The 26401-nt window shown below is 44.9% G+C and overlaps 1 protein-coding gene across 8 annotated transcripts in view; it reads left to right on the top strand.

The window, feature by feature from the left end:
• Positions 1–26401, top strand: part of TBXAS1 (thromboxane A synthase 1) — a 267215-nt gene that overhangs the window by 12365 nt on the left and 228449 nt on the right. Inside the window, exons 1-4 of one of the 8 annotated variants that reach the window (XM_083830326.1) lie at positions 7137–7951; positions 8517–8677; positions 9110–9178; positions 23569–23769. In XM_083830326.1, the coding sequence (XP_083686452.1) occupies positions 23672–23769 (98 nt within the window). In that variant the 5' untranslated portion in view covers positions 7137–7951; positions 8517–8677; positions 9110–9178; positions 23569–23671. Of the gene's footprint in view, positions 1–7136; positions 7952–8516; positions 8678–9109; positions 9179–20819; positions 21164–23432; positions 23458–23568; positions 23770–26401 lie in introns of those variants that run through there. The other 7 variants (XM_083830330.1, XM_083830332.1, XM_083830331.1 and 4 more) reach the window with 7 other exon arrangements.

Below are 26401 nucleotides of genomic sequence, written 5' to 3'. Positions count from 1 at the left end.
AAATAGTAATTTGTTTAGCACAGACTGAAAGTAAACTTTAGGGGAAGTACCCGAGGCCAGTGCTGGGAATTGTTTACCCTGTTATTGTTGCTCCAGTCAGTGGGCAGCATGGATGTAGTAGTTGTCCAAAGTATTACTTATTCCAGTAACTATTGCATTCCTTTCCTCTCAGCACTACTTTGCCATAGCCAGGTGTATTTACTGAAATGTGCTCGAAGCCCCAAGCTGCACCACCCCTGGTCTCCCAGCCTGCTCAGCTGGCCAGCAGAAGGGGAAGCACCATTCTGCAATAAGATACCCATCTTCCTCATCTACATTTTGTTCTTATTAAGGAAAAACTGGAAAAAGGACAGGCCTCATGGCACATCCCAAAAGCCAACAGACACCAATGACACCTCCCCAGACTCAAACACGTGAGATGTTCCTGCTCCCTTTCCAGAGGGACCTTCTGCCCCTTCAAACAGCGGTGCTGATGGACATGGGGCATGGAGGAAGCAGGACTGGCTAGCCAGGGCAGCATCATCTAGCTTAAACAGATCCTGAGCTGAACATCCAGCCCTCAACTTTCTCCCAAAAGGCTAGAGAGGAAACAAATCTAAACATGCTTTCTTCACTCAACATCACAAGGTACCTTTTGTAGTCTGCTCTCTCATGTTTCCGGATGAAAGGAAATCTAGCAGGCAATTTATCACCAAATTAAAGTTGCCGTTATCAAAATCATCCTGGATCCAAAAGAGTGGAGTAAATGCGATCTCGCTTGTAGAAATGTATTTTGGGGCGATGACAAAGAGCCTGGACCAGCTTCTTCCTTAGGCAATGGAGGCAACACCTGCACTGCTGTTGGTAGCAGGTCTGCTGAGCAGGGACTGGCTGGGGAAATGCAGAGCTGGGGCTGGGACGGAGGGATGCAGCGACACCTGTGCATCACCTTCGGGTCCTCAGCTTGGGACGTGCCACAGCCCCTAGAGACACTGTGGCAAGGCATCGGCTGCCTTTTTCCAGACTGGTTAGGAGACACTAGGAGAAGATTTGGGCAATTATATATATATTTTTTAAATTATTATTATTATTTTTGAGAGAGAGAGAGAGAGAGAATATCCCTGTATGATTTTGTGGCTCTTGGAGTACACTGGCTGATGGGGTTGGAAGTACGTGAACGCCGAGTGACTTTATTAGTTTAACAAACTAGAGTAACTTGCAGATTTTAGCATTCAGTCACTGTAACTAGCATTTGGTGAGACAGAGTGTTGGGCCAGTGCTGCTGCTGAAGAGGCTCTTGTGCCCTCGTGCTCCCCTGGGCCCCCAGCAGACAGAGGCAGGCGCGGTGTTTAGCCTTCCTTCCCCTCCTTTCAATTCCCCATTCCCACACGGCCCATAGGCAATATCGTACGGCGTGAGTCCCCTCCCCCAAACTTTCCCTTTTTAAATCGGTGTCACCGCAAAGGAATAGATTATTACTGACACTGATCCCAATTTAATCCTCCCAATAATCTGATTTTTCCAAGCCTATTTATATCTTTGAAATGACAGTGGGGTTTAAAGTGGTACAAATACCTGCTATCCACATCAGCCTACTTCGGTTTTGACCCTCCAAACAGAGTGTGTTCCCCCAAATTACGTGGTTAATCCCTCCCAATGAGTCAGTAGTGTTAGTCCTTGGTCCCTCTTTTTGGCAGGCAATTCTTTTCATGCCGCAGGCTTTCCCTTTGCATTACGCTGGTAACAAGCTGAAGTCCCAAAATAAGTTTTAGAGCTCATATAAATGTAGAATTTCTTTTTCCTTTGTGGATTTTTAATAACCTTCTGGTGTCTGGAAATGATCAAGAAGCAAAGCTTTCATAGCAATGTAAGAAGTATAAACCGATTCTGGTTTGTTATTTCATCCAGCAACTTGAGAACTTTTTTTTATTTTCTCGGGCTTTAAGGTGATCAGCCAGTGTTTTCTCCCATCCCCAATCTCCTTAAGAAGCTTATTAATGTTTTACATTCAAAATAAAGACAAAGCAATCTGAAAACAAAACCATACTTAGGGCTGCATATTCTAAATGTGCTTGCTGGACTATTTCCACTATTTGTAACCAATTCATTTTAATATTGCTCCTGCTTCTTGCTAGATCTGCAGAACTTCAGTTCACACATAGCCAAGGAGTAGTTCAACCAGCAGTCAGCAGGTTTTTGCTCTTTTTTTTTTTTCACTTTTATAATTCAACACAGTGACTTGTTTATATAACCGAATCCTTTTGTTTCTCCGAAGGGGACTTGGATATTCCACTGAGCCACGACACCCGTGGTAGGTGATTGTCTGTTTTTTCCAAAGCAAAGACCTCAGTTTTCAGCACAATTTACATTCCAGTAATAAATATTTAAAAGAATTATAATGGAACTGAAACAAAGAATGTCTCTCTGAAACACACGCACACACTCACACGCTGTCAATTGGTCTGGGGTCGCTCCCATGCAGATGGTGCCTCTGTTCAAACCCTTAAATATTTTACTTTTTCCATTAGAAAACTTGGCCACTTTGGATTTTTAATACCCCATAAAAACCTTATAAAATGCTATTCCTTACTGTCTACCCAGCAGATCAGTCAAACTTCTATGTCAAAGGCATTTTCTGCAGGAGGAACTCTTTCTGCCCCTAGAAGAGTGTAAGACAGAATATAAATCCTCTTGATTTCTTGCTGCTCTTTCTCAGATATGAGCTTTTAGGATTTTTGATCATCTCTGTTTTTTTTTCTCCAACAGGCAAAAATAAATGACATTACTATGGCAGTTTTGGAACATACCAGGGCTACACAACTACGTTTTGGCTTCAAATGTGTAGGCCATTATTAAGCAAATGAGCTACTGATGTACTTTACAAAGCTTGTATTTGCCCCTGTGGGCATAACACCAGGTGATGTCTTAATTAATGATGGTGAAGATCACATATATGACATAAACAAAAGAACTGCTTTTGAAAAATAAAGAAAAGAAAATATTCCCACTCCCCTGAGGAACAATAATGAGCTGGTTTCAGAAAGCAGAATAATGAAAACCAAAAGGGAAAACAGGGAGGAATGTGGCGTAAATAGTGAAGTTACCTGCACACGTCTCTTTCTGCAAATACGTACGTGTTCTGTAGGGTATGTTGCACCCTGCACAGCACTTCACATTGCTCATAGGATAACCTGTCACTCTTTATGTCTGCACTGAAGCATGCAAACGTTAGCAGCACTGTGTTTGCATTATCCACTGCAATGCCCACCGAGCGCTGCGTGCTGAGGAGGAACCAGAGCTGCTGTCCCTGCCTGTGCCGTGGATTGCCTTATTTCTTGACCTTCTTTGCCACAGCGAGCCCTGCTACCTGCAGTGGAGTTACCTGTGGGGAACTGACACGGGGTGGTGGGCTCTGACACATCTCTCTTCACACTGTCAGGAGAAAATGCAGCTGTTGGTGCCCTCCTCACCCGTACCCACCACGTTATCTGCAGCAATCATGCTATGGGAACAACACACCACTGCGTGCCAGTCGGGGAGGGCTGCTATCTCTGATGTCTGAAGCTTGAAATGTATAGGATGGGTGGGAGCCGCAGAAGGACCTGTGTCTCTTAATGTCACAACACAGAGAAAGGGGCGAGGAAACGGGTGTCAGGGGGGATCCATCTTGGAGAGGGGCCCTAAGGCAAGAGGGAGGGCCGAGAGCTAATATTGTCTTTTTCCACTCATTCCTGTGTCCAGGGTTAAGCAGGAAAAGAATAATTCATCTCCATTTCCAGACCCATCTCTGATTTTTCACCTTGGGAATCTGGTCATCCTTAGCTCTGTAGGTTTAATTTGCTGAACTGACACGCACATATCCATCTTTCAGGTTGACCCTGGTTTAAACTCAACAGAAACAGAAATGAATGGAAAATAAGCTCTTTGGCCATTGCAGGTAGTGGCACTGAACCAGCTCAGGAGAAACTGCAGGTTAACACAGGTATGTGGTAGGTCTCCATCTACCCAAGGTGGTTCACAGCCAAATTGCAAAAGGACAGGTGTGTGTCTGTGGGCATGTGAGCATGGACATGCATGCACCACTGAAGAAGAGGTGATAAACACTTCTATAAACCCCTTCTTGCCTTGTTTAGGTTTCTGCACGCACCTGTGTGAGGAGGCAGCCCTGGGAGGGATGTACCTTCATCCTGGCAGGGCTTTGGGCTGGATCCTCCTGCCAGGGGAGGAAAGGAGGGAAACCTCCTGGGTGGGAACGGTGAAACCCCTCCGTGGAGGAGCTGCTCCTGGGAAGGGGCAGCATGGAGGCAGGAGGGCCTCCCTGCAGCTTGCTCTTCCCATGCCAGCCCTGCTCCATCTACTGGCAAGAAGAACGCGGAGCCTCCGAAATTCACCCGCCGGGGTGCAGCTGCTCTTGCGGCTTCCCCAGACCAGGTTCCCCCCCATGGCCTCCTTTCATCTGCCAGCGAGGGCCAGGGGTGGGAAGAGCAGAGGGTGAACATCGCTTTCTCCCTGGTCACAGGACGAGGAACTGCCCTCCCACGAGCTTCCCTCTGCTTTGGTTTCCAGCGTGTCATCAAGGTCACAAAGGAGCACATTAAGTATTGTGCACACGCTGCATGTTTGCCATTTCGTCTGCCGACTGAGAAGCTGATTTCACTGCTTACTTGTGGTCAGTCAAACCCCAGTGAAAATGCCCCGGAAATTCCTTCCCAGAGCAGAATGCTACCAGGGATGGGGTGGGACGGCAGCACCAGCTCCTGTCCCAGCAAGTGCCCAGGAAACCAAGATGCAGCAGCAAAAGGTACCCATGGGCAACATCAGCACTTGGGCTCATGGTTTGATGCTCAGCGCTGTGCAAGGTTATTACTTTTACACCCATTTTTTCCCTTGCCCACTAGGTGTTTAAGAGAACTTGCTGGGGAAAGCTCTGGTCTTTCCAAAATACGGAAACCACGCAGCAAGCTTTTGCCATGTATGTAGCTGAATGGTATTGCAAACTTGCTCGGCTCTGTGCAAGGGGACAGGCTGGGGCCGCAGTGCTGTGCTGTGCAGGGGGTTTAAGAAAGCTCCCCTGTGGAAAGAAGTGGGATTTTTAGCTCTGGCACCGTTGGCACTAAATCGTTTTTCCTCTCGTCCTGCCTTCTGCTGTTGGGAAATCATCTGCACCTGGACTTTGCTTCTCTGGTCCGTATGGGAAAAGCATCCTGTTCTTCCTCCTGTGGTCCTTACAGATGGCATCTCTTCCCGCTCTGTGCTAGAGGTGATCGGGTGAGTGGGGTGGGCTGAGGTCCCCACGTCAGCCGTTCCCTTGGGGAGGGAAGCAGGGCGTCCAGTGTCAGGCCAGTGTTTGCACAATGTTCAGTCTCCAGTGGATTTCCCTGCTCCAGTGAAACAATAGGAAGGTCTGGTGCTATATTATCCATGCTTCCTCTTTATTCAGATTTTATCTGTGAATTCTTGCAAATAATAGAGGACTGAGACCATTATTGTTCTGGGAAATAGGAAGATGAAAACATTAGACAGACCTTAGCAATTTCAATGGACTTATTCCTGGTGTATTTAGTTATGCAAGTCCTTGCAGAGTCAGGGACTACCAAAGTACTTGTTGGAGTAAGTAATAATTCTGTGTGCTCACAAAAGCAGTTCTTTTACAGCTCATTTATAATAAGCAATACTGCCTCAGTCAAGCAAATGCTACAGAGTTCAGAACAAAAAAAAGAAAATAAACATTGCTCCACCCTTAATGAGACAAGATCTTAGGAAGCAATCCATCCCAGCTTTTCTATGTCTCTGCTTTAATACATTCTCAATGTAAATTGCATGCCAATGATTAATAGATTTTGTATCAATTGAACTTGAACTGAAGTCAAAAGAACATACTCTTTTTTTCTTTTCTTTCTCTTTTCTAAACCCGCATTAAAAAAGATTATTCAGAAATATTAGAATGAAAAGTGCCAGGTCAAAACTCACATATTTCTAGCAAGTCTATGAAACCTTACTTTTAAGAGTCGCGTACTGTAGAATCTTAATCATCCTGGAAGACTTACTGAGGTTATGGACTAAGCCTGCTGTTCATGTGGTGCCAGCTTGTTCTGGAAGTACAAGATGAGATGCAGCGCCTTGCCATGCAGCTAAACCCTTCCCTGGGCCAGGTGGACTCCAGCGGTAGTTTGGTGGCTTGGCTGGAGCGAAGACGTCCTGCGGCCACCCACCAGCCCTGCGTGGTCTCAGCCCCACAAGCCGTGGAGCAGTGTGGGTCCTCTGCACTTCTGGCAGGACTCCTTGTGTGCCTCCCCATCACGTCCTGGGCTCTGGGAAGTCTTCTTGATGTGGGAACATTGCTATACAACTGCACAGAGCCAACTGTGTGATGCTGTGTGGAAGCTAAGAGGTCTTCCTGGGTACCACCTGTCTGTGTGGTACAACCTCCTGCACCGCTCCTGTATTATTATTTTCCATTATCTAGGAAAACAACCTTTTCTTCTCCTCCTCTTTACCTCAGATAATGGAAAGCTGTTTGTATATCCATGAGCTTAATAACTACTGGTCTTGGAAGAGCTTTTCTGGCTGGTTGTACATTAACATTATTCACATTTTTGATGCATGTGCAATTAATAAAACTTGGGCAAAACTTTAAAGCTTGGACTATACTCTGGACAGATTATAAGTTTTATGTATGCTCTCCACAAAGTATCATTAAAACTTGCTGTGCACATGGAGTAATTACTGAGAGGATATTTTGCTTTGAAAGGAGAGCATTCTCCCCTCTGCACAGCCTTCCTCTCGGAGTAAGAAAAACAAATACTTTGATCCTACTTATGCAAATAGGGCCATGCTTCCAAAGTTTTTTTTTTTTTTTTTTTTTGGTTGTTTTTTTTTTTGTGGGTCTCAGGGCATTTAGTGTTCCTATAGATCTCTCAAATTGAGGACAGCAGAGATTGCGTGAGAAAGTTCACTCCTGGTCTTCAGAAGAAATACCTAGCTTTGGAGAGAAATGCCTAAAAAAAGGCTCAGACACAAGCTAAAATAGAACATACAGTTTAGGCTCACCTTGCACAAGTCTGTCAATTCAGGCAAAGGTAACTTGTGAGCTGAAAGCCCAAATGGTGCAAACAAATGCAGAATAAAGCAGCCTGAGTGCGAAATACATGTCCAGCACAGGGGAGGGGAGTTACGCAAGCGAAGCTTCTGTGCAGCAACTCCCACTGTGGATAAGCCCTTAATTACTTCTAAAATCTCACCATTACTAAGCCATGCTTATAATTTCTAGAGGCCTCGAGTTTCTGGAACAACTGGAGTATGAGATTCAATTGCATTCACTTCAGTGAAGGATACAGTTAAGTACGGGCACGTTTGAAGGCTTGAGGCCAGTCATTAACTAATTAGCGTATGGGAACATTTGAGTTTCTCCCATCTGATTTTGCAAGTTATTTGGCAATACTTGCTTACGATCGTGTTTTCGTTCTTTTTCCCCTTCCCTTCCCAGCAAACCAAATCTCCCCCAGAACAAAAAAAAAAAAAAAAATAAAGTACACAAACTTCCCATTTTCCCCTTACTGTAGACAAAAAATACTTGCTGACTCTTGGTTTTGTGTACATATGTGTATATATATATTTAAAATAAATATATTTATAGGTTTAGAGTGCCTGCTTCCTTTCCCCATGCAGCCACGCAGCCAGCAAGGGCACGGAGCGTGGGGAACTGCACGCCCCGCGGAACTACAACCCCCACAGTGCGTGGCGAGGGGCAGCCGCGGGGGGCAAGGGCCGGCAGGCACAGGGGCTTCTGGGAGTTGTAGTCCTGCGGGTTGTGCCCTGACACTGCGCCGGGGGCAGCTTTCCAAGCACCTGTCCGCTGGGTGCGAGGCAGGATGACTACGTGCTCCACCGCTCCCTTCGGGGTGGTGCAGTGCAGCTGCTGGCTGGCAGGCCAACCAGGAACCGCTGGAAGAGGCATAGGAGACACGCCAAGGTAAGGATCTCACAGCGACTGCTGCGGAGTTGGAGGAGGAGGGGGGCTGTAAATCCCGCTGCCCCACCGGCTGTCCTGGCGTTGCGCTTTCGGCCGGCAGGTTTTGCCATCTCGCCCTTGTGGCACGCCGTTGGGCGAGCCAGCTTTATTTGGGTTGGCTCGGGGAAGCGTTTGCAGTGTTAGCACGTGGGAGCCGCTGCACAGGGATGCCATTCTCCCCTGCAGCTGTGGTTGGAAGTGCGGCTGCTGGCTCCGCTGGGTGAAGGTTAGCGGGGATAAATATTCATTCAGCCTTAGAAGAAGGCGGGGGTAGAAATCCCACTCCCTATAGGGACTGGAAGTCTAGTGAATAAGGGTCTTATGACATTCAACTTCTTGCTGAATTTAAGCTTGCTTTTCTGAGCCCACTTTTTTTTTCCCCTGTGTTTTTCCTTTTTCTCCTTTTATCTTGACTTTCTATGCCTTAATAGAAAGAAACAGCCAAATACAAATTTTGGGTAAGCGGCTGCGAGAGCATTTGCCTGTGTACATTTCCTTGTTCCAGCGTTTCTGCTGTTTGCTGCAGGGTGGCTGGGCTGTAGGCAACTGACATTCTCAGGCTGCGCAGATCACCACGGTCAGCAGGAGAAATTCTTGGAAAGAATTTCATGCTGCTGCTCAACGAAACAGAGCAGCGGTCAGGACAGTGCAGGGAGGAGAAGCAGCTTCGTGTATTTCACAGTTGAGGTAAAACGCTCCCAAGCATTTTGGCGGTGGTCCTATGACAAGTGGCTTCCTGGGGAACTCTTTCAGCCTTGCTGTTGGTCCTTTCACCTGAGAGCAAATTTGCCAGAGAGTTTTTGGAAATCCTTGGCACGAGGATGCTCCGTGGGCCTTCCAGGGTTGAATGTACATCATGTGGACAGGGGCCGGGCTCATAGCTACTGCTTCTGGGGTGGCACAGCAGGCAGCGGGCATGCTGTAGGAGCAGAGTGGATGTTTTTAGCTAAGGCTGCTGTTGCAAGACTCTGTTTAAATGAAAAAAAGTGGAGACAGACAGGAGTTAGTCCTAGTGAAGATCCCACCCAAAGGAAGATGCAAGAGGCAGCTCTCAGTTCTGCTGAGAACTGTGTTGCCCTTTTAATGGTAATAAAGAAGCCTTGCCATTAATCCCCACAGCTGCTGCCAAATGCTGAACAGGTCTGGATGATGAGGCAATTCCCCTCCTGCTCTGAGGTCGATGTGGAGGTATGTCTTTTGGGCGGGCTGGGCTGTGCCCCATGGGCTGCTGTAAAGCTAGAAAGCACACAGCTAACGAGCAGGTGCCCTTTGTGAATCAAATGAGGGCAGAAACATTAAGCACGGTGCTCCTGAATGCTTACTCACAAGGAGGGGTTATACATCTGAAATGAGGATGCTGTAGCTAATGTCAGAGTGGCAGGCAAGAAGCACCAAACTTAAGTGCCGTTACCTAAAATCCAGCTGCTGTAGTGGGGAGGGCTCATGGGTTTCTTCTCACTTGAAGTATTTCATACACCTCACAGGCTTCTGGTGTACCCAATGTTCTTACTGTTTACAGTAACAGACACTGCTAATGTGTATGTAATAGAAAATAATCTGCTTGGGCAGTGGTACTGAACCTGAAAGCATCCCATACACATTCAAGAACCTTTCCCAAATGTGAGTAGCACTAATATCAAAACCATATTTGCTTACAGCCTCTTTGCATTTCGGGCATTTCCCTACAAGCTGACACCACCTGTGTCAACTTAACCTGGGTAACAAGAGCCACTGCAGTACCAGCAGCTCTGTCTCCAGAGCAGAGGCATGGCCAGGGTGCCACCGAAACCCTGGGGCAGGGCAGGTGCTGGAGGAAGGAGGGTGATGGTGGTGGGAAATCCTGCTGCACTGGGCCCCGAGCAGTGGGTGCCTCTCCTGCCTCCCTCCTGGAGGTGAGGGTTACCCCATCAAAAAGCATGACCCCCCCCCGCCCTACCTGCAATGTCTAAAACAGGCATGGATTTCCCTGTTGCATCTGTCGTCAGAGTGCTGCACAAAAAGCAATTGTGTCAGTTTTGTTTTCCTTTCCTGGTACATATCAGAAGTCAAACACCATGATGTGGCTAATGGTATTATATTGACCCACCTCTGTGGTTGCTATTAATATCTGAAGAAATTCCCAAATGTCACAGCCCCAATAATAGCACGGTTGCCTGCCCATCTTTCTCTTGCCAAACAGATTGGTGTCCTTTTATGTTATCAGGTCCAGTAATTGCTAGTCCAAATTTTGCTCCTTGCTAGTGTTAAGATGCTAGGGAGCAAAAATATGTATTAGAGGACTGATATACTTGTAATTGCTAGTGAGGTAGTTTGCAGCATCATTTGAGTAGTATCCAAATTGCCAATTCTTTTCAAAATAAGGAGTCTGAAGGGGCTTGGGGGAGAGGTATCCTTTTCTTCTCACTGGCTGCAAAAATATAACCCACCCCTTAAAAAAAAAATGCATTCAGAATCCAGCTGTAGCGCACAGGCTACTAAATTTCAATTGCTGTTTTTATGTCATTATTGCAATTGTAGTGACTCCGTAAAAGACAAGACAAAAGGTTGCTCTTTTCACTTTGAGCTCTTTCCATCCTCCACTTTTACAGCAAAGGTTACCCTGAGCAATGTGTACATATGTCTGTTCTAAGTGTAGAAATACATATTATTCATACCTTGTCAATGTATATGCTGGAAAACAGAAGCTGAATTTATAGCTATATTTCCTCTCTGCCGGGGCTTTTAGAGTTGAGTGTTTCAGTGTTTCCATTATAAACCCCTGTTTTCTGAGGTTTATAACAGTCTTGAAGAGCATAGCGGTCTTGAACCATAATAGAAAACATGTAATGTTGCATTTACAGTACAGCTGTAACTGCACGTTAAGGAGTGTAATCTTCTCAGTGTACCCACAATGCTCCAATAAGGTTAATTGGAGTTACATATACTAAGAGAAAAACAATATTTTACCCTTGAAGTTGGTGCTCTCCACCCAGAGAGCTGCAAGAACCACACAAGGGCAGTGCCTCTACCTCTGCCAGACTTACAGCTGCATTGCTCCTGGCTGTGACATTAAAACCCCACATGCACTGCAAGGCCCCAGGAGCACCCGCCTCCCTCCTCTGATGCCTCGCTGCTTCACAGACTTGCCTTGGAAATCAAGGCAAAGATGACCAGCAGATACTGTACCTCATCGAAAGTGTGGTGGGGCCTTCGTCCTGTGCGTCTCTGCTTTTCTGCCCTTGGCATCTCGTCTTGCATAAAGATAGGTCCCTCCTGAAACCCCAGGCATTTCTCCATTTCCAGCCAGCTTACTCCATCTGGCATCTTGTGTTCATGTGTCACTCTGCTTACTAGGGTAAGGTAAATAAACTGAAGTTCATCATAACATCCCATTGCCCCTGGGCTGTCTGAATTAGTCCAGCTCCTCTGCAGGGCACTTGGGCAGTTGCTGTTGTTAGCCTGAACTGCCACGGGTAGAGCTGGGCCTCTTCAAGAGGTGCACCGTAGCACGGGGGGATCTGCATGGGACTTTTACTTCAGGAAAAAGTGTGTCACTGTATTATTCACATGCAGCAATGCCAGCATACCTGGGACAGGGAGGTAGCTGCTCGTGCGTGTCTGACAGGTCCGACTCTCAGAGCTAGCACCTTGCTTAAATTTGGCTGATAGCTACCGGGCTCCACCGGGCCCGATGTCGCACCGGGCCAGTTCGGTTGCTTTGCGAGGTAACCATGAGAGCTGGGTGAGGGGGCAATGTTGGCAGGTAGTGGTGGTCTGACTTAAAATGAACACTTTAAAACTGGATAGTGAGGGAGAAGAGCTGAAGTTAAAAGTGGACAGTTGCCAGGGCTGCTGGCCGTGCTCATACTAGAGCCGATTTATCATTGCAATTGCTCGCTTGAGCTTGTTGGACTTAATTGGCTGAAGGTAAAGAAAGCAGCAGCATGTTCAGAGTAGAAAGAAACTTCTAAGAATTGCTAAAAAAAAAAGCAAAAAAAAAAGACCAACCACATGACCCTTGGAACTTGAAGACTTTGTTAGGCTCTTTAGTGAGTACAAAGCAGTCCTCTCAGATTGTCACAGGGCCATGGTTTTCCAGGTTGAACCTTAGCTTTGATCAGCAGCCAGTAAAAAGACAAATTATGACGGCTAAAAGGTGTTTTCTGTAGGTTTTTTTTTTTGTTTGTTTGTTTTGTTTTTGGTATTTCAGTGAAACTGAGAATACCTATTTCCTTTTTGCATTAGGCCAGCCACAGTTTAAGGCTGGGCTTATCTGCCAGCTGGTAGAAGGCAGCAGAAGGTAGGAAGGAGGTAGGAGGCTGGGCTCCCTGTGAACCTTATGCTCAAATACTGTCTGTGCATCAGTATGAGAGAGCAAGTTAGCATGAGCATCAACAGGGTTGAAATCTTAGTGAGACTAAATTCTTCTTGCTGTTTCAACTCACACGTCACCTTACTTAGTCTTCCACTTAACCTCTCTTCCCATGGTTAACAGGTCAGCTTATTGAGTTCATGCCCTTTTGGAAGTATTGCTAACCTCAAGCATTCAGAAATCACAAATTCACTCCCAGATTCATGAGACTGCAGGAAAAACATGCATTTTTTTAATTGAGCAATTAAAATAGCTTAATTAGTATTTTAGTCCCGATACTCTGAATTTCACAGCTTTGGAACATCGTTTTCCTTGCTGTGAGGGCTTGACCCTTTTTGCCCCCAGTAAAACCTGTATTTGTCACAATTGCACAAATGAAGAACTAGTGCTCTAGCAAAGCCAAAAACAATAAAAACACCAGCTAAGCCAAGAGTTGCAGGAAGAACTGAAAATCTGGAAATGCTGGTTTTGTTGTCGTGCAAGTTTGTTTTTCACTTTTTTTTTCACTTTTTTTTTTTTTAATTTTGCCCCCTCACCAGTTATGCATGCGTGTGTTACAACATATCTGCTGAGAATGAGTGGGAGGTAGCTGAAGGGAATTCTGATTTGGTGAATTAGTGTACAAGGGGCCAGCAGAAAGGCCTGCAGTAAAAAAAAGGCGAAGAATGGGAAGGTACAAAAGGCTGAACTAGAGTAAAAACATCTGTATGTTACATTTGCCCTTCTGTAGCATTTAAGGGGTTGCAATTTGTATGTTAGTTGTTTGTGCTCCCTTCATATGGGTAAGAAGGCCTTTGGGAATATTGGGCATGATCTACCAAGAATCATTCATCATGTGATGCATGAATTTAGGTAGAGAATATCCCCTGGATATGTTGCAAAAGACAAAGCTTTTCAGTGTTCTTTATATTGCCTTATTATTATTGCCAAACACAATCTTCTTGCCACAGCTCTGTGTGTTCCAGTGTATCATACATTTTGTGTTATCAGGGCCATCTGAAAATAATCTGACAGGATTGTTCACACCACATTTGTTGGTATTTTGAAATTTTTACCATGGGGAACATCTTCAAAGGCAAGAGAGGCAACAGGACAGCAAGCTCCCTCTGCCTGTCTACAAAAGCCAGAGCAGAATTACCAAACCCTGCAGCGGGTGTTCTGCTGGAGAAGTTCCTGTTCCCCATGAACAGCTGTTTTTGCAGCCGACAGCAGAGGCTCTGTGGATACTGCTAAAGAGATGCTGAAGAACTGGGGACCTTAGTGATTGCTTTGAACTGTCAGGCTGAGTCTGTCTGCAGTTGCTTAGTTGTATTTCCTTTCTACATGTGGATGTAGACTAATAGCTTCTGGGTTTCTTGAAGTTTGATAAACCATTACGGTGGCAATAGTATTAGTCTGACTTGCTTGATTTGACCTTTCTTTTTCTTTTGTGCCAGTTTACCTCCTCTTCTGTGGTGAGACTAGCTGGTGGTAGTGCCTGAATTGTAATGCCTGGCCTTTTTTTGTTACGTTCATATCGTCTAATCCATTGTACATTCTTTTGCTCTTTCATTTTGCTTTCTTATTCATCTCAGAGGGTTAATTGCATCCAATCACTCTGATGTTAGACAGTTAGAGATAATGCACACAGGCAGAGCTGATACTGTCTGCAGTTCCCAGCTGGGACTTGATTCTACCACTCTTAGTCAGCTTGAAGGCCTTAACCCATGGGAATATTCTCTGTTCACATTTGTGGGGCTTCTTCTACAAGCACATGCTTTTTGAAAAACTAGTGGCAGACCTAGGGTGAAGAATGGTTACTTTCCTCATCTGAGATTCAAGGTTTTTGAGACTTTTGATACATTCCCCTTTTTGTTATTTTGAGCTCCGACAAGGTATTGATAAAGGCACACTATTAGTGAATTTATTCTTTTAAATAAAAGAAAGAAATTGTACCTGTCATTCACTTTTCACCTGTTCCAGGCCTTAGTACTGAGCCTGCCAATTTCCTGAGGCCACTAGTAGGTCTTAATCATCCTGAGTGGCTTTACCTGTGGCCCCCTCACCAACCCCATCACCCCCTGCACAGGAGCCCCACTGAAATTCAGACCTGGGGGTTCAGCTTTTCCTGAGGCCTACTGGAGGTATGCTCGTTTCCAGCCATCCTTCCTGTGTGGACCGTGGCCCTGTGGCTAAGAAAGCCTGTCTCCAGCCCTGTCCCCTAGATTGGGCAAATGTTGCAGCCCCCTTTCTAGCCCTTTTTGCTCCTGACTGGACCCCTGGGTGGCACACGGTCCTGGCATACCCCTTGGTGTGCTGGGGCCATTGGTGGGCCTCCCTGCTGTGTTCGCCTTTGTGGGGCTGCACCTGTTGGTATGGGCTGGTCAGGGTGGAGGTTGTCCTCTGCTCCCCTCCTGTCTCCCATCTTGGGGCAGCCCTGTACTTGGCCCCTGGAGCCTACCTGTGGGGTAGGCTACTGGTGGCCCATATCTGCACTCTCTTTGACAGAGATACTGAGCAACACAAGCACCCAGTTCTTGACTTGTCCTTTTCCCAAGCAGAATGCAGGGCAGATGGTGGCGGTGGTCCCCCTGCAGCAGCCCTGGGATGGTGTGCTCAGACCTGCCTCTTCACAGCTGCTGTTCTTCCCCTAGTCCATGCTATTTGTTTCTTCACTCCCTTTCCTTCCGTTAGGATGACTTGAAGGATGCAGCGGCCAGGATTTCTCCAGCTGGCAATTCAGGAGCCACGTTACGCAGAGCAGTGCAACGTTGAGGCTAATTGCCTCCAAAGCTGCTGCCCCTTTTAAGGAGGCTGCGTGTAATCTTTCTCTAAAGGAATATCTTTGTATCCTATTAAAAGGATTCCGTAATAAAATTATTGAACTGCAAACTGGAGAGGTAAGGTGGGGGATGTAGTAGCTACAGAGCACATTGAGCTCTCAGAGTGTTTCCATTAATTGGAGAAAACCAGTGTTCTGTATCTTCCTATCTGCAAAGCACAGAAAAGGACTGGGCTTTGTATGTTTTGGTGTCGATTCCACGGGCTAGTGGGTGAAAGAGAAGTTGATAAGCACGATTTAGTTAATTAAATTATAGAACACGGTGCTTCTGTTACGTTTTTCACAGTTCTTTCGATCTGTGGTTCAGCACTAAAATGCAGCTTGGAGAATTCAAGCCTTGAGTTTGCTATCTGAAGTAGCTTTTCAGTTGTAGAACGTTTTTCTTGGTGTTTAAAAACCGAACTTCATACAAGGAATTATAACTTACTGATTCTTATCACGGTATTGTTACGAAGGCAAACTTAATGCGGCTTTGTGCTACTACAAGACTAGTCTAGGCAGGGTTCTTTGGCTTTTGCTATCAGCGTGGAACTATTGATTCATGAACATAAATCCTTACTTATCTCCAGTCAACTTTATAGGGTAATGAAATTATAGGATTGCTTGAATCAATCAATGTTTCTAAAGCAAACTATAGAAATATAAACAAGTTAGAGATTATTTAATAATGTCAATTTGCTTAGAAATGCTTGGACATGAGCAGCAGATGTTACATTAATTTCTGCTTTCTCTGAAATTTCACTGGGGCTGCAAGACCTTAATGTCACTATTAGCAAGGTAACTTTATTTTAGAAACTCGTTCCAAGCTCTCACAGCAAGAGGAAGAAACTGTCATTCCTTTTGACCACAAAATCTGTGCTATTTCTAAGTGGAGTTCTTTGAAATAACTAGGATATCTCACAGCTTGTTGCTTTAGAGAGGACTTAGTGCAGTGGCACTACATTTAGTTAGCATAATGAGTTTTTTAGCCCCTGTGATATTGACTGAGTTTGAAGTACCAAAACTTTTAGTCATCTAAGATTAAATTTGTTAGTAAAGTACAAGCTTGCATTTCAGCTTTCCTAGAATTTTAAGTTGGGTTCCTGATTTCTGAGAAGCAGTTAGCTTAACATAGCCAGGTTCTGACTTGGGGAAACAATTTAAGTATAAAAGTCTGCCTTTATGTTTCTCAGTAGGAAGTGTCATGACTGGTGTGACCGGCAGAACTTTGGGTTCTTTGATCACGGGAAGGTCTATGCTACACAGGGCCTGATGGCACCGGATGGGATGTGCCTCTCTCGGAGAGGGGTAAGGATCTTTGGTCAGGAGTTGGCAGGGCTGATAGATAGGGCTTTAAACTAGAGTCGAAGGGGGAAGGGGATAAAACCAGGCACGCCGGTGAAGACCTAAGGGAAGGTACGCTAGAATCAGAGGGGCTGTGTGCCAGTGAGGTCCTTCGGGCAGATCCACAAGGTGCTGAGTGTAAGGAGACGCACCTGAAGTGCTTCTACACGAACGCACGCAGTATGAGGAATAAAATGGATGAGCTAAAAGTCCTGGCCCAGTCCCGCAACTACGACATCATCGGCATAAGCGAAACCTGGTGGGATGAGTCCTGTGACTGGGGTGTTGCGATAGATGGTTACAGGCTCTTCACGAGGGACAGGCAGGGTAGGCGAGGTGGTGGGGTGGCGATGTATGTGAAGCAGGGGCTGGACTGTGTGGAACTTCAGGTCGGCGATGGCAAAGTTGAGAGCCTCTGGGTAAGGATCAAGGGACGAACGAATAAAGGGGATGTCGTTGTGGGAGTCTATTACAGACCGCCTGGCCAGGACGATAGCGCCGATAAATTATTCTTTACAGAACTAAGAGAGGCCTCGAGATTAACTCCCCTTGTCCTTATGGGGGACTTCAACTTGCCAGACGTTAACTGGGAGTGCCACACGGCTGACACGAGCAAGTCCAGGAGGTTCATGAAGCACCTAGATGATAACTTCTTGGTGCAGGTGCTAACGGAGCCAACTAGGAAAGGTGCCCTCCTAGACCTGTTGCTAGAAAACAGAGAGGGTCTGGTGGGAGATGTGGTGATTGGTGGCCGCCTTGGTCATAGCGACCATGAAGTGGTTGAGTTCAAAATTTACGGTGACAGAAGGAAAAGTGCCACCAAAACCTCATCCCTAGATATGGGGAAAGCAGACTTCAGGCTGCTTAGGGAACTAGTCAGCAAGGTCCCCTGGGAAACTGCTCTTGAAGGCCTTGATGTCCACCAGTGCTGGTCATTCTTTAAGCGATGCCTCCTAGAAGCACAAGATCAGGCAATTCCTAAATATCGCAAGTCAGGCAGGCGGGGCAGGAGGCCGGCGTGGCTGACCAGGAACATTCTAATGGAGATTAGGCGGAAACAGAGAGTGTTTCGCTACTGGAAGGAGGGCCAGGTGTCATGGAAAGAATACAGGGATGCCGTTCGTGTTTGTAGGGAGAAAATTCGTGTGGCCAAAGCACACCTAGAGTTGAAGCTGGCTGTGTCTGTGAGAGAAAATAAAAAGGGCTTTTTCAAATATGTGAATGGAAAAAGGAGAACTAAAGAATACATAGGGCCGCTCCTTGACAGGGAAGGTCTCCTCACAGACAATGACATAGGCAAAGCAGAGACACTTAACGCCTTCTTTGCCTCTGTCTTCAATGCCGATGATGGGCTTCGGGACCCAGGGTGCCCTGAGCTGGAGGACCGGGACGGTGGGGATGACAAACTCCCAACCGACCCTGAACGTGTGCGGGATTTGCTACTCCACCTGGATCCCTACAAGTCCATGGGTCCGGATGGGATTCATCCCTGGGTGCTGAAAGAGCTGGCGGACGTCATCGCGGAACCTCTCTCAATTATTTTTCAACGATCCTGGGAATTTGGAGAGGTCCCGGTAGACTGGAAGCTGGCAAATGTTGTGCCGATTTACAAGAAGGGTCAGAAAGAAGACCCTAGCAATTACAGGCCTGTCAGTCTCACGTCAGTGCCTGGTAAAATCATGGAGAAGATGGTTCTCGAACTTATTGAGGCGCACCTGGGGGACAAAGCAGTCATTGGTCCCAGCCAGCATGGGTTTGTGAAGGGTAGGTCCTGCCTAACTAACCTGATTTCCTTTTATGATAAGATCACCCGTATGATGGACCAAGGGAAACCAGCTGATGTGATTTTTTTGGACTTCAGCAAGGCTTTTGACACGGTTTCCCATAGGATCCTACTGGACAAAATGTCCACCATACAGCTAAATAAAAACATCATACGATGGGTGAGCAATTGGCTAACGGGCAGGGCCCAAAGGGTTATGGTAAATGGGGCTGCGTCAGGCTGGCGGGCGGTCACCAGTGGGGTCCCTCAAGGCTCCATTTTAGGGCCGGTACTTTTCAATATTTTTATAAATGATCTGGATGTAGGAATAGAAGGTATTTTGAGCAAGTTTGCTGATGACACCAAACTTGGAGGAGTTGTGGACTCGAATGAGGGTGGAAAGGCCTTGCAGAGGGATCTGGATAGGTTGGAGAGCTGGGCGATCACCAACCGCATGAAGTTCAATAAGAGCAAGTGCCGGGTCCTGCACCTGGGACGGGGAAACCCTGGCAGCACGTACAGACTGGGCGATGAGATGCTGGAGAGCAGCCTAGAAGAGAGGGATCTGGGGGTCGTGGTAGACAGCAAGTTGAATATGAGCCAGCAGTGTGCCCTGGCGGCCAGGAGGGCCAACCGTGTCCTGGGGTGCATCAAGCACGGCATCGCTAGTAGGTCAAGGGAGGTGATTGTCCCGCTCTACTCTGCGCTGGTGCGGCCTCACCTCGAGTACTGTGTGCAGTTCTGGACACCACAGTATAAAAAGGACATGAAACTGTTGGAGAGTGTCCAGAGGAGGGCTACAAAGATGGTGAAAGGCCTGGAGGGGAAGACGTACGAGGAACGGCTGAGGTCACTGGGCCTGTTCAGCCTGGAGAAGAGGAGGCTGAGGGGAGACCTCATCACAGTCTACAACTTCCTCGTAAGGGGGTGTCGAGAGGCAGGAGACCTTTTCTCCATTAACACCAGTGACAGGACCCGCGGGAACGGGGTTAAGCTGAGGCAGAGGAAATTTAGGCTTGACATCAGGAGGGGGTTCTTCACAGAGAGGGTGGCTGCACACTGGAACAGGCTCCCCAGGGAAGTGGTCACTGCACCGAGCCTGTCTGAATTTAAGAAGAGATTGGACTGTGCACTTAGTCACATGGTCTGAACTTTTGGGTAGACCTGTGCGGTGTCAAGAGTTGGACTTGATGATCCTTAAGGGTCCCTTCCAACTCAGGATATTCTATGATTCTATGAAAGCGGCTTCCTCAGCGTGGTTTCACACTTGCAGTGTAGGCCTTTTGGAGATCCAGTTCATTGGAGCGATTTTATTCAAGGTGGTTCAAGAATCTTCCATGAGTCCACGGCGTCCTTTCAATGCTCCTGTCTGTTCTGAATGCAGAGCAGGATCTTTATAAGTGGACTTTGATGCCTCGGTGGTCTGTCCATTGAGTAGTTTGTCATAGTTTCTCATGTGGGAGGTTAAGACCACCTGATTAATCTGCTTGGTCAGTCCTTAAGCAGGGATAGCAATAATGGAGTCATACAAGCCAGATGTAAATCCCTCTGCTCTAACACATTAATATTCTCAGTACTTTGGCTATTAAGGTTGTTTTAAATATATATAAAAAACTCTGAGAAATGTACCTTTGATCTTTTTGATTGGTCTACCTTAAAAATGTTAAGAATTCATTTTTGCTTTGGAAAGGTTTTTGTCTTTAAATTAATATCATATATACTTACACAGTTTTGTACATGAGCTTTGTTAAAGCTTATATGTAAACTGGTCTCTGATTAATCTCATGTTTTTTAAGCTGTTCTGTGGTATTTCATTTGCAGTATTTTGTGGCTAAGCTGTCTGTGTAACAGACTTCCTTGATCTGAAGACTACGCTACAAATTTCTGTAGAGAGAAACTGCTATAAAATTTAAGCTTAACACCTTTCTAGACTTCCTTCATCTATGGTAAAGTTGGTGTGGTTCAGCCTTAATGAGATTATTATAGACCTAAAACAGATGAAGTAGAATAGCGTGAGAGGATTTGAATTTGGTCGTTAGCAAGAGCTCGTGGTTAGTCTAGCTGGTTAGCCATTAGCCTCTGAAATAAATGAAAGTACATTTTCCATTTGATATGCTTTGAAGACTGGTCAAAATCCTTAACATGATTTAGGTCTTCTGAGAAGGCCTATAATCCTGCTTTTTTAATAAGCTCTGTATTTCTTGTCTGAGTGATAATTTGTTTACGTCAAGCATTGCTGAGGCTCACTGCCATGCCGGTATTAATTTTGAAGTTGAAATGCATTGTTTTGGAAGAACATTTATAAAAATTATTCCTGGAATTAGAATGGACAGGAATTTAATGTATGAATGCTTCCTGGAAAACCTGGGTTTTCTAGATGCCTTTTTTTTTTCCTTTATCAGTTGAGGAGCACTTCAGCTGCTCATACTTTGAATGCACTAATGCACTTCCCTTTTTAATATTTACTGCCGTGAACATGTGTGCAAGCTGAAGTTCAATCCTGAACAGCCAGAGCTGCTTCTGTCTTGTAGGACTGACTTTCGCTGGGGAGCTCCAAGTCTGCGGTTATGGCAGTGCTGGGGAAAAAAGGGTGGATGGGTATCTTGAGCATAAGTTTGCGTTGAATGAGGTGGAGATCCATGGACTTTCATTGCTGCAGAAGAGAAGAGCTCAGATGGCACCACATCAAGGAGCTGTGAACCTTGGTAGATATTATCTTGAGAGAAGCCTTGTGAAAGCAAATGCAGATAGTGCTGCTGACTCATAGGAGATGGACAGGAAAAGGCTACTTCCACTTCTGCTTATCTCTGGCTTCCTTCAGCATGCGGTTAATGAGGACTTCGTGGCTGTCTCCGTAGTTCTTTAATATCCTTATAATCAGCCTGCTCAATGTGTCTCCATAAAAACAGCTGGGAGGTTGGTGAAAAATATTTGTGCTATTAACTAGTTAATAAGAATGGCATTTCTTATGTAAATAACCTGTAAAGAAAGAGGGGACACTGGAAGTAGGACTGATAAATAGCCTGTTTTTATTGCTGCCTACATCCCTGATTCCTTTCCCCTGTCCCGCAAAGTATTTTATGGATTTTTCTGACTCTTTATGCAGCTGAAGTACTTAACTATGGGACGGTAACTGCAAACATGTGGGTCAGCAGTGAGGAGTATTCCAGGTAGGTTTTGGAAATAATGCTGCATGCCACCCTTCTTAATGGCTAGAGGTGCCGTGTTAAAATTCTCTAGTAAGAAACAGGTGCTGAGGATTAAAAATAAACCCCCAACATCAACAGCAGAAAATGACAATGGTTGTTGTTGGGTGCTTGATTATGTGTTCTCTTCCAAATTGGATGCTGATGCGAGAGCCTGTTTTCTTTCACAATGTGTGTGTTTAAGAATTGTTCATCCCACCTACCTCCCAGTGTGACTGGGACAAGTCTCCAGTGTAATTCTTAAAAAAACAAGCAAGGTCTGTACTTGGCTCTGTGTTTGCTGAACTTAGTAGGAGTTCAACCACAGTCTTGAATAGGAGAGTATCGGTCTTCTGTATGCAGATAAATATGACCTTTAATTAAAAAGCCAAGTAAATGAAAGCACAGTGAAACAGGAACATTATTTTTTAGCTTCTACATTTGTGGTGGTTGGTTTTCTTTCCTTTTTTTTTTTTTTTTTTTTTGAAGAGACTTTAATGCATATAGTTATTTGACTTTAAAAAATTATTTTCTTTCTTAAAGTCCCACAGGATCAGTTGCTGGTTGGGATTGGCTTGTGCCCACTGATTAATTCCTTGCGTCACTGGTCTTGAATCTTATTGCAAATGTTCTTGGAGAACTTGGCAGCAGTAAACTGGCAGAGCTGTTATGGACCCAGAATAGCAATAGCAATGTTAATACAATAAGCAAGGTTTTCTGTGATCTACTGTGCTATTCTGTGGAGCTGATGAGCTGGTTACCACCTTTTACTTATTCTGCAAGGATCTGAGGCTGGAAGGGAATTAATGCAGTTGTGAAGCACAGAGAACCAAAATAGCAGTGATTCAGTTAGAGTAGAGCCAAATCTTCTTAAAATTAAACTCCATTGTGTTAGAGACTTTACTTTTTTGATACCTATATTATTAACTTCTCTGATAAGAGCAGGAAATGTAATACAGTGATATTGGAGGAGCCTTGCACATTAAATCTAAGCTATTATCTTGGGGTTGTATGAGAAGAAACTGCTCTTCATCTGGTGTGTTATGGGAATCAGATGTTGCAGACTGTTTTTCAAGGTTACCATGTAATTCACAAACCTAGGTTTTTGGAGTAGTTTTAGTCTCCTTAACTTTCAAACAGGCTGTACGGAATATATGGGAAGGCTGCAGTGCATATACGGGTATTTGTAGCTTCATAAGTAACAAACTATATACTGCATAGTTTCAGGGAATTTTGTCATGGGCAAGTGTTTACCCCAAGCTGCAGCAGTTCGTGTTGCAATCTGGAATATTTTTTATACTGGTATTAACTAACTTTGTGTGTGACAGGTTGATGGTCTTCTCTCGTAGATGTGCTTCAATGTTTGTATTTATATTTATGTTAATCTGGATACTAGAGATACTCTGCCTACCCCTGTACTGTATCTCTGGAGAGGCTGGTTAATGGTAATTCCAAAGGGGGCACTGCATTGAGCCAGGAAAATGTGCTGTAGTACCTGTGAAACTGAGATGAGCCAGTCAAACAGTGTCGCATGAGCGAATCGACTAGTGCGGCTGACCTGACTGACATGCCTGGTACTACAGTTGGGTTTTGTGCTCATTACTTTCTCTTTCTATATGAGTCTTGTAGTAGTGGCATTAGAAGAGCTTTTCCCTAGTTCCTCCTTTTAGCTGGGAAAATTTAAAGTTTATTGGGTTCCGTTCTTTTAAAGTATAACTGGTTTGGAGATTTAGTGCTAATGAAATTGTCTAATGCAGAAATGCTCTGTTTTTGCTACTTCACAGAATGCCACTCTTTGTATGCTAGAGCACCACTGATGAGTCTTGTATTCTTCTTCCGCAATCTGTATCGTGGTCAGGCTCTCCGCCCCTCTTTCTTTTTCCCCACATTTTCCCCAGTCTCCCACACTTGATATCTAAGAACCTATTTGACCACACTGATGTCTTAAGCAGTGGATGTGTAAATATTTACTGACATGACGGTCAGCAAGAGGGAGGGGAGGAATTGCTACATATTACCCATTCAGTAAACCTTCAAGTTTTCTCTCTGAGTGTGCAGTCGATGAGAACAGGAAAGGTTTGCAGTTGGTGCTTGACTTGGTGTATTTCTCTCTCTTGGTTCCTGTTTTTGTTGCAGATGTCATTCATATAGCTGTGAAAGGCTTTATCAGCTCTTGAGGAGACCTTCCCCTGCACACACACACTCATACCATTCAAGGCTGGCACTGTAGCAGAGGAAGATGGAGCTCGTAGATCTCCTGGCGTTTTCCTCCACAGAAATGAACAGCACAACTCTCACTCTGGCTTTGCTGGCGGTCTTCATGGTTCTGCTGTACTGGTAAGTGATAACAATGATGTGGGCTGTGCGTCACACACAAAGCCTGCTGAAGTTCCCCCAACATCTACGGAGTCTTTCTATTCTCAAGGTGAAATTGGAAGATAACTGGCTGCAAGGATGTGGAGGACGAGGAGGTTTGGATGCAGAGGTTGAAATGAATGCTCACAAAACTCATGTTGCTGTTTAAAGAGTTCTGTCTCCTTGCAATATTTTCTCTTAAGTGCTTTACAAACAAACTGTTCACAAAAGTTGCCATCAAAATTAAGAACTTATTACTGTTAGTTTCTTGTTAATTTCTGCAGGCAGCAGGAACATTGGTGCTGGTCAGAAAGAAACAGTACTTGTTGCAGGGTCTTGTTGGACTCTTTGTACTATGCTGCACACTTGTCACTTGCCAGTTTTCTTGGCTTAGGTTTACAGGCACTTTAACTGCTGCTTGAATTTCTTCTCTTGTTCTTTCCACACTGAGTAATAGATACAAATCAGAATAACAGCTGCCCTACTGGTAAGCACAGTAAGTATTACAATGAGCTATGCTGAAATGAGGGGGGAAAGAATACTGCCCTGTCCAGATAATTTATTTTGGAAATTAAATTGGCTGATCTGGGAATGCTTTTCTGGCTGTTTTTACTTGAATACCTTTTCAAATCCTGCTTTCCAGTCAGGAGAAAAAAAAAAAGTTTTATTTCTTCATTTATATGTATGTTCGAGAAAAGGTTTTAGGGACAGTGGCAGGAAAAGAACCTCATAATAAAACACAAAGCTAATCTAGAAGAAAGTAATGATGGCACCATGAGTTCAGCACAATTGTTGTAGCAGTGTAAGCGGTGGATCAGTTCTGTTCATGTTTCTTTATTCTTTGATCCTGTCAAACTTTGTTCAACTTGTTTGTCAAGGGAGAGTCTAGAGAGATTAAAAAAAGAGTCAAGTCAAGCCCCTATTTGATGTGCATTGCCATATCAGGTAGGTAGATGAGCCTGCTTTCTTAATAAGATCTGCTCAAAACTCTGGCTCAAATAATCACAAAAGTCAGTTACACTGGCTTTGAACTTTATTTGGGGAAAAAAAATGGCAAGGCTACATCTTTCAGTAAATCCACGCTGTTAAACTGCTGACCCGTGGATGTGTGTAAGCTTAAAGTGGTGGGAGAGAGGCCAGAGGCAGAGGCACAGTTCAGAAATGCAGCACATGGGCTGGTGAGCTCTGGCAGCCTGTGAGGTGGCTGGGAGAGCCTGATGCTCCTCAGTAGTAAATGTCAAGATGTGCTAAGGTCTGTGACGAAACAGAACTGTTCTGTGCAAATGTACTGTGTGTTCTGGTGTATGCTTCTCCAGAGCCTCGCTTTAGGGCTCACTTTAAGGAAGGCTGTTCTTCCCGTTGGAGGAAAGACATGGGAGCTCTGTGCAGAATCCGGTCTTGACATAAACAAAGCTGGATCTAATGGCAGACTGAAATCAAACTTGAACCAGACTGTGGTCAGTCAACTGCTGAACTGAGTATGTGCCATAGAAGTTGCAAGAAGTCCAATTTAGGAGTGAGGTGGGAAATTGCTGTACAGTAGAGATACACCATTCAGTGTTTCTCCTTTCTTGGCTGAAGATGAGTTCTGTGAAGGCATTGAGTAAAGGAAGCTCGAGTTTTATGAGGAGAAATTTTTTATACCTTTACCTGTCAGTGGTTATTGCTAACTGATCTTATTGATCTGCAGGTGCAAGTTGGTTTCAGGATACTTTATTAGATACGGCTGCCTTTAGGCCACTCTTCCAATGAGAAGCTGGCATTGCTTCTTAAACTTGCAGTGAAGCATCTCGGGCAACATACTTGGGCTTATTGGTAGATTTGCCTAGTTGACCAACCTATTCAGATCCATTTTTATCAGTAAAATGCAATGACTGAACACATAAAGTTAGTGGCTTGAAACATATCTACAAGCATGGTGCTTGTTCTTCTAACCTGTCAGTCTATTCATATAAGATTCTATTTTTTCTAAAACCTGTTTTATATTGCAGCTCTGTTTGAGCGAATGAGTTAAATCCAACTCATGCGCATAGCCTCCTTTATTCTCAGCTGAAAGCCTGGATTCAAGGAATTGGTTAAAGAGTATGTAAGGGGTTGCTAATAGAAAGGCAGGTCCCTCATTCTAGAGATTTTTTTTATTACAGTCATATTGCATGCAGAATTGTGTCTCTCTTCTAGGAGTTAGAGAACACAAGTGTTACGTATGTCAGGAGTAGTAATAAAGTAATAACTGCTCAAGTTCCTTATTCTAAGCCTTACTCTCATATTTTAATAACTTCTGAATCCCTCTTTTTTTTTTTCTTGCCTTTTTCTGCCAGCATTGTAACTTTTCAGAAGGGGAAGGGAGGAATTAATATTTGCTGTTGTAAAGTTTGTTATGATAGTAACTTCTGATTGATCGGGGTTTTAATGTGTCTACTGTTTTGTGAGTACAAAGAGAAGGCAATTTGTCCAACTTTTTTGCTTTAAAAGGCTTTCAGGCTAAACAGAAGGCAGTTGTAGGTAGAGAAGTGAGTTGTTACAATTCTAGTGTGCGTTAGATTTACCATGGTGTTGTCAACTGCCATGTTATTGAGCTATTTCCTTAGCATGATTATTGTGGATGGGTGGTACT

The sequence above is a fragment of the Anser anser genome (genome assembly GCF_964211835.1).
Source record: "Anser anser genome assembly, chromosome: 1".
NCBI classification, from domain to species: domain Eukaryota; kingdom Metazoa; phylum Chordata; class Aves; order Anseriformes; family Anatidae; genus Anser; species Anser anser.
This window is presented reverse-complemented; position numbering and strand designations above follow the sequence as displayed.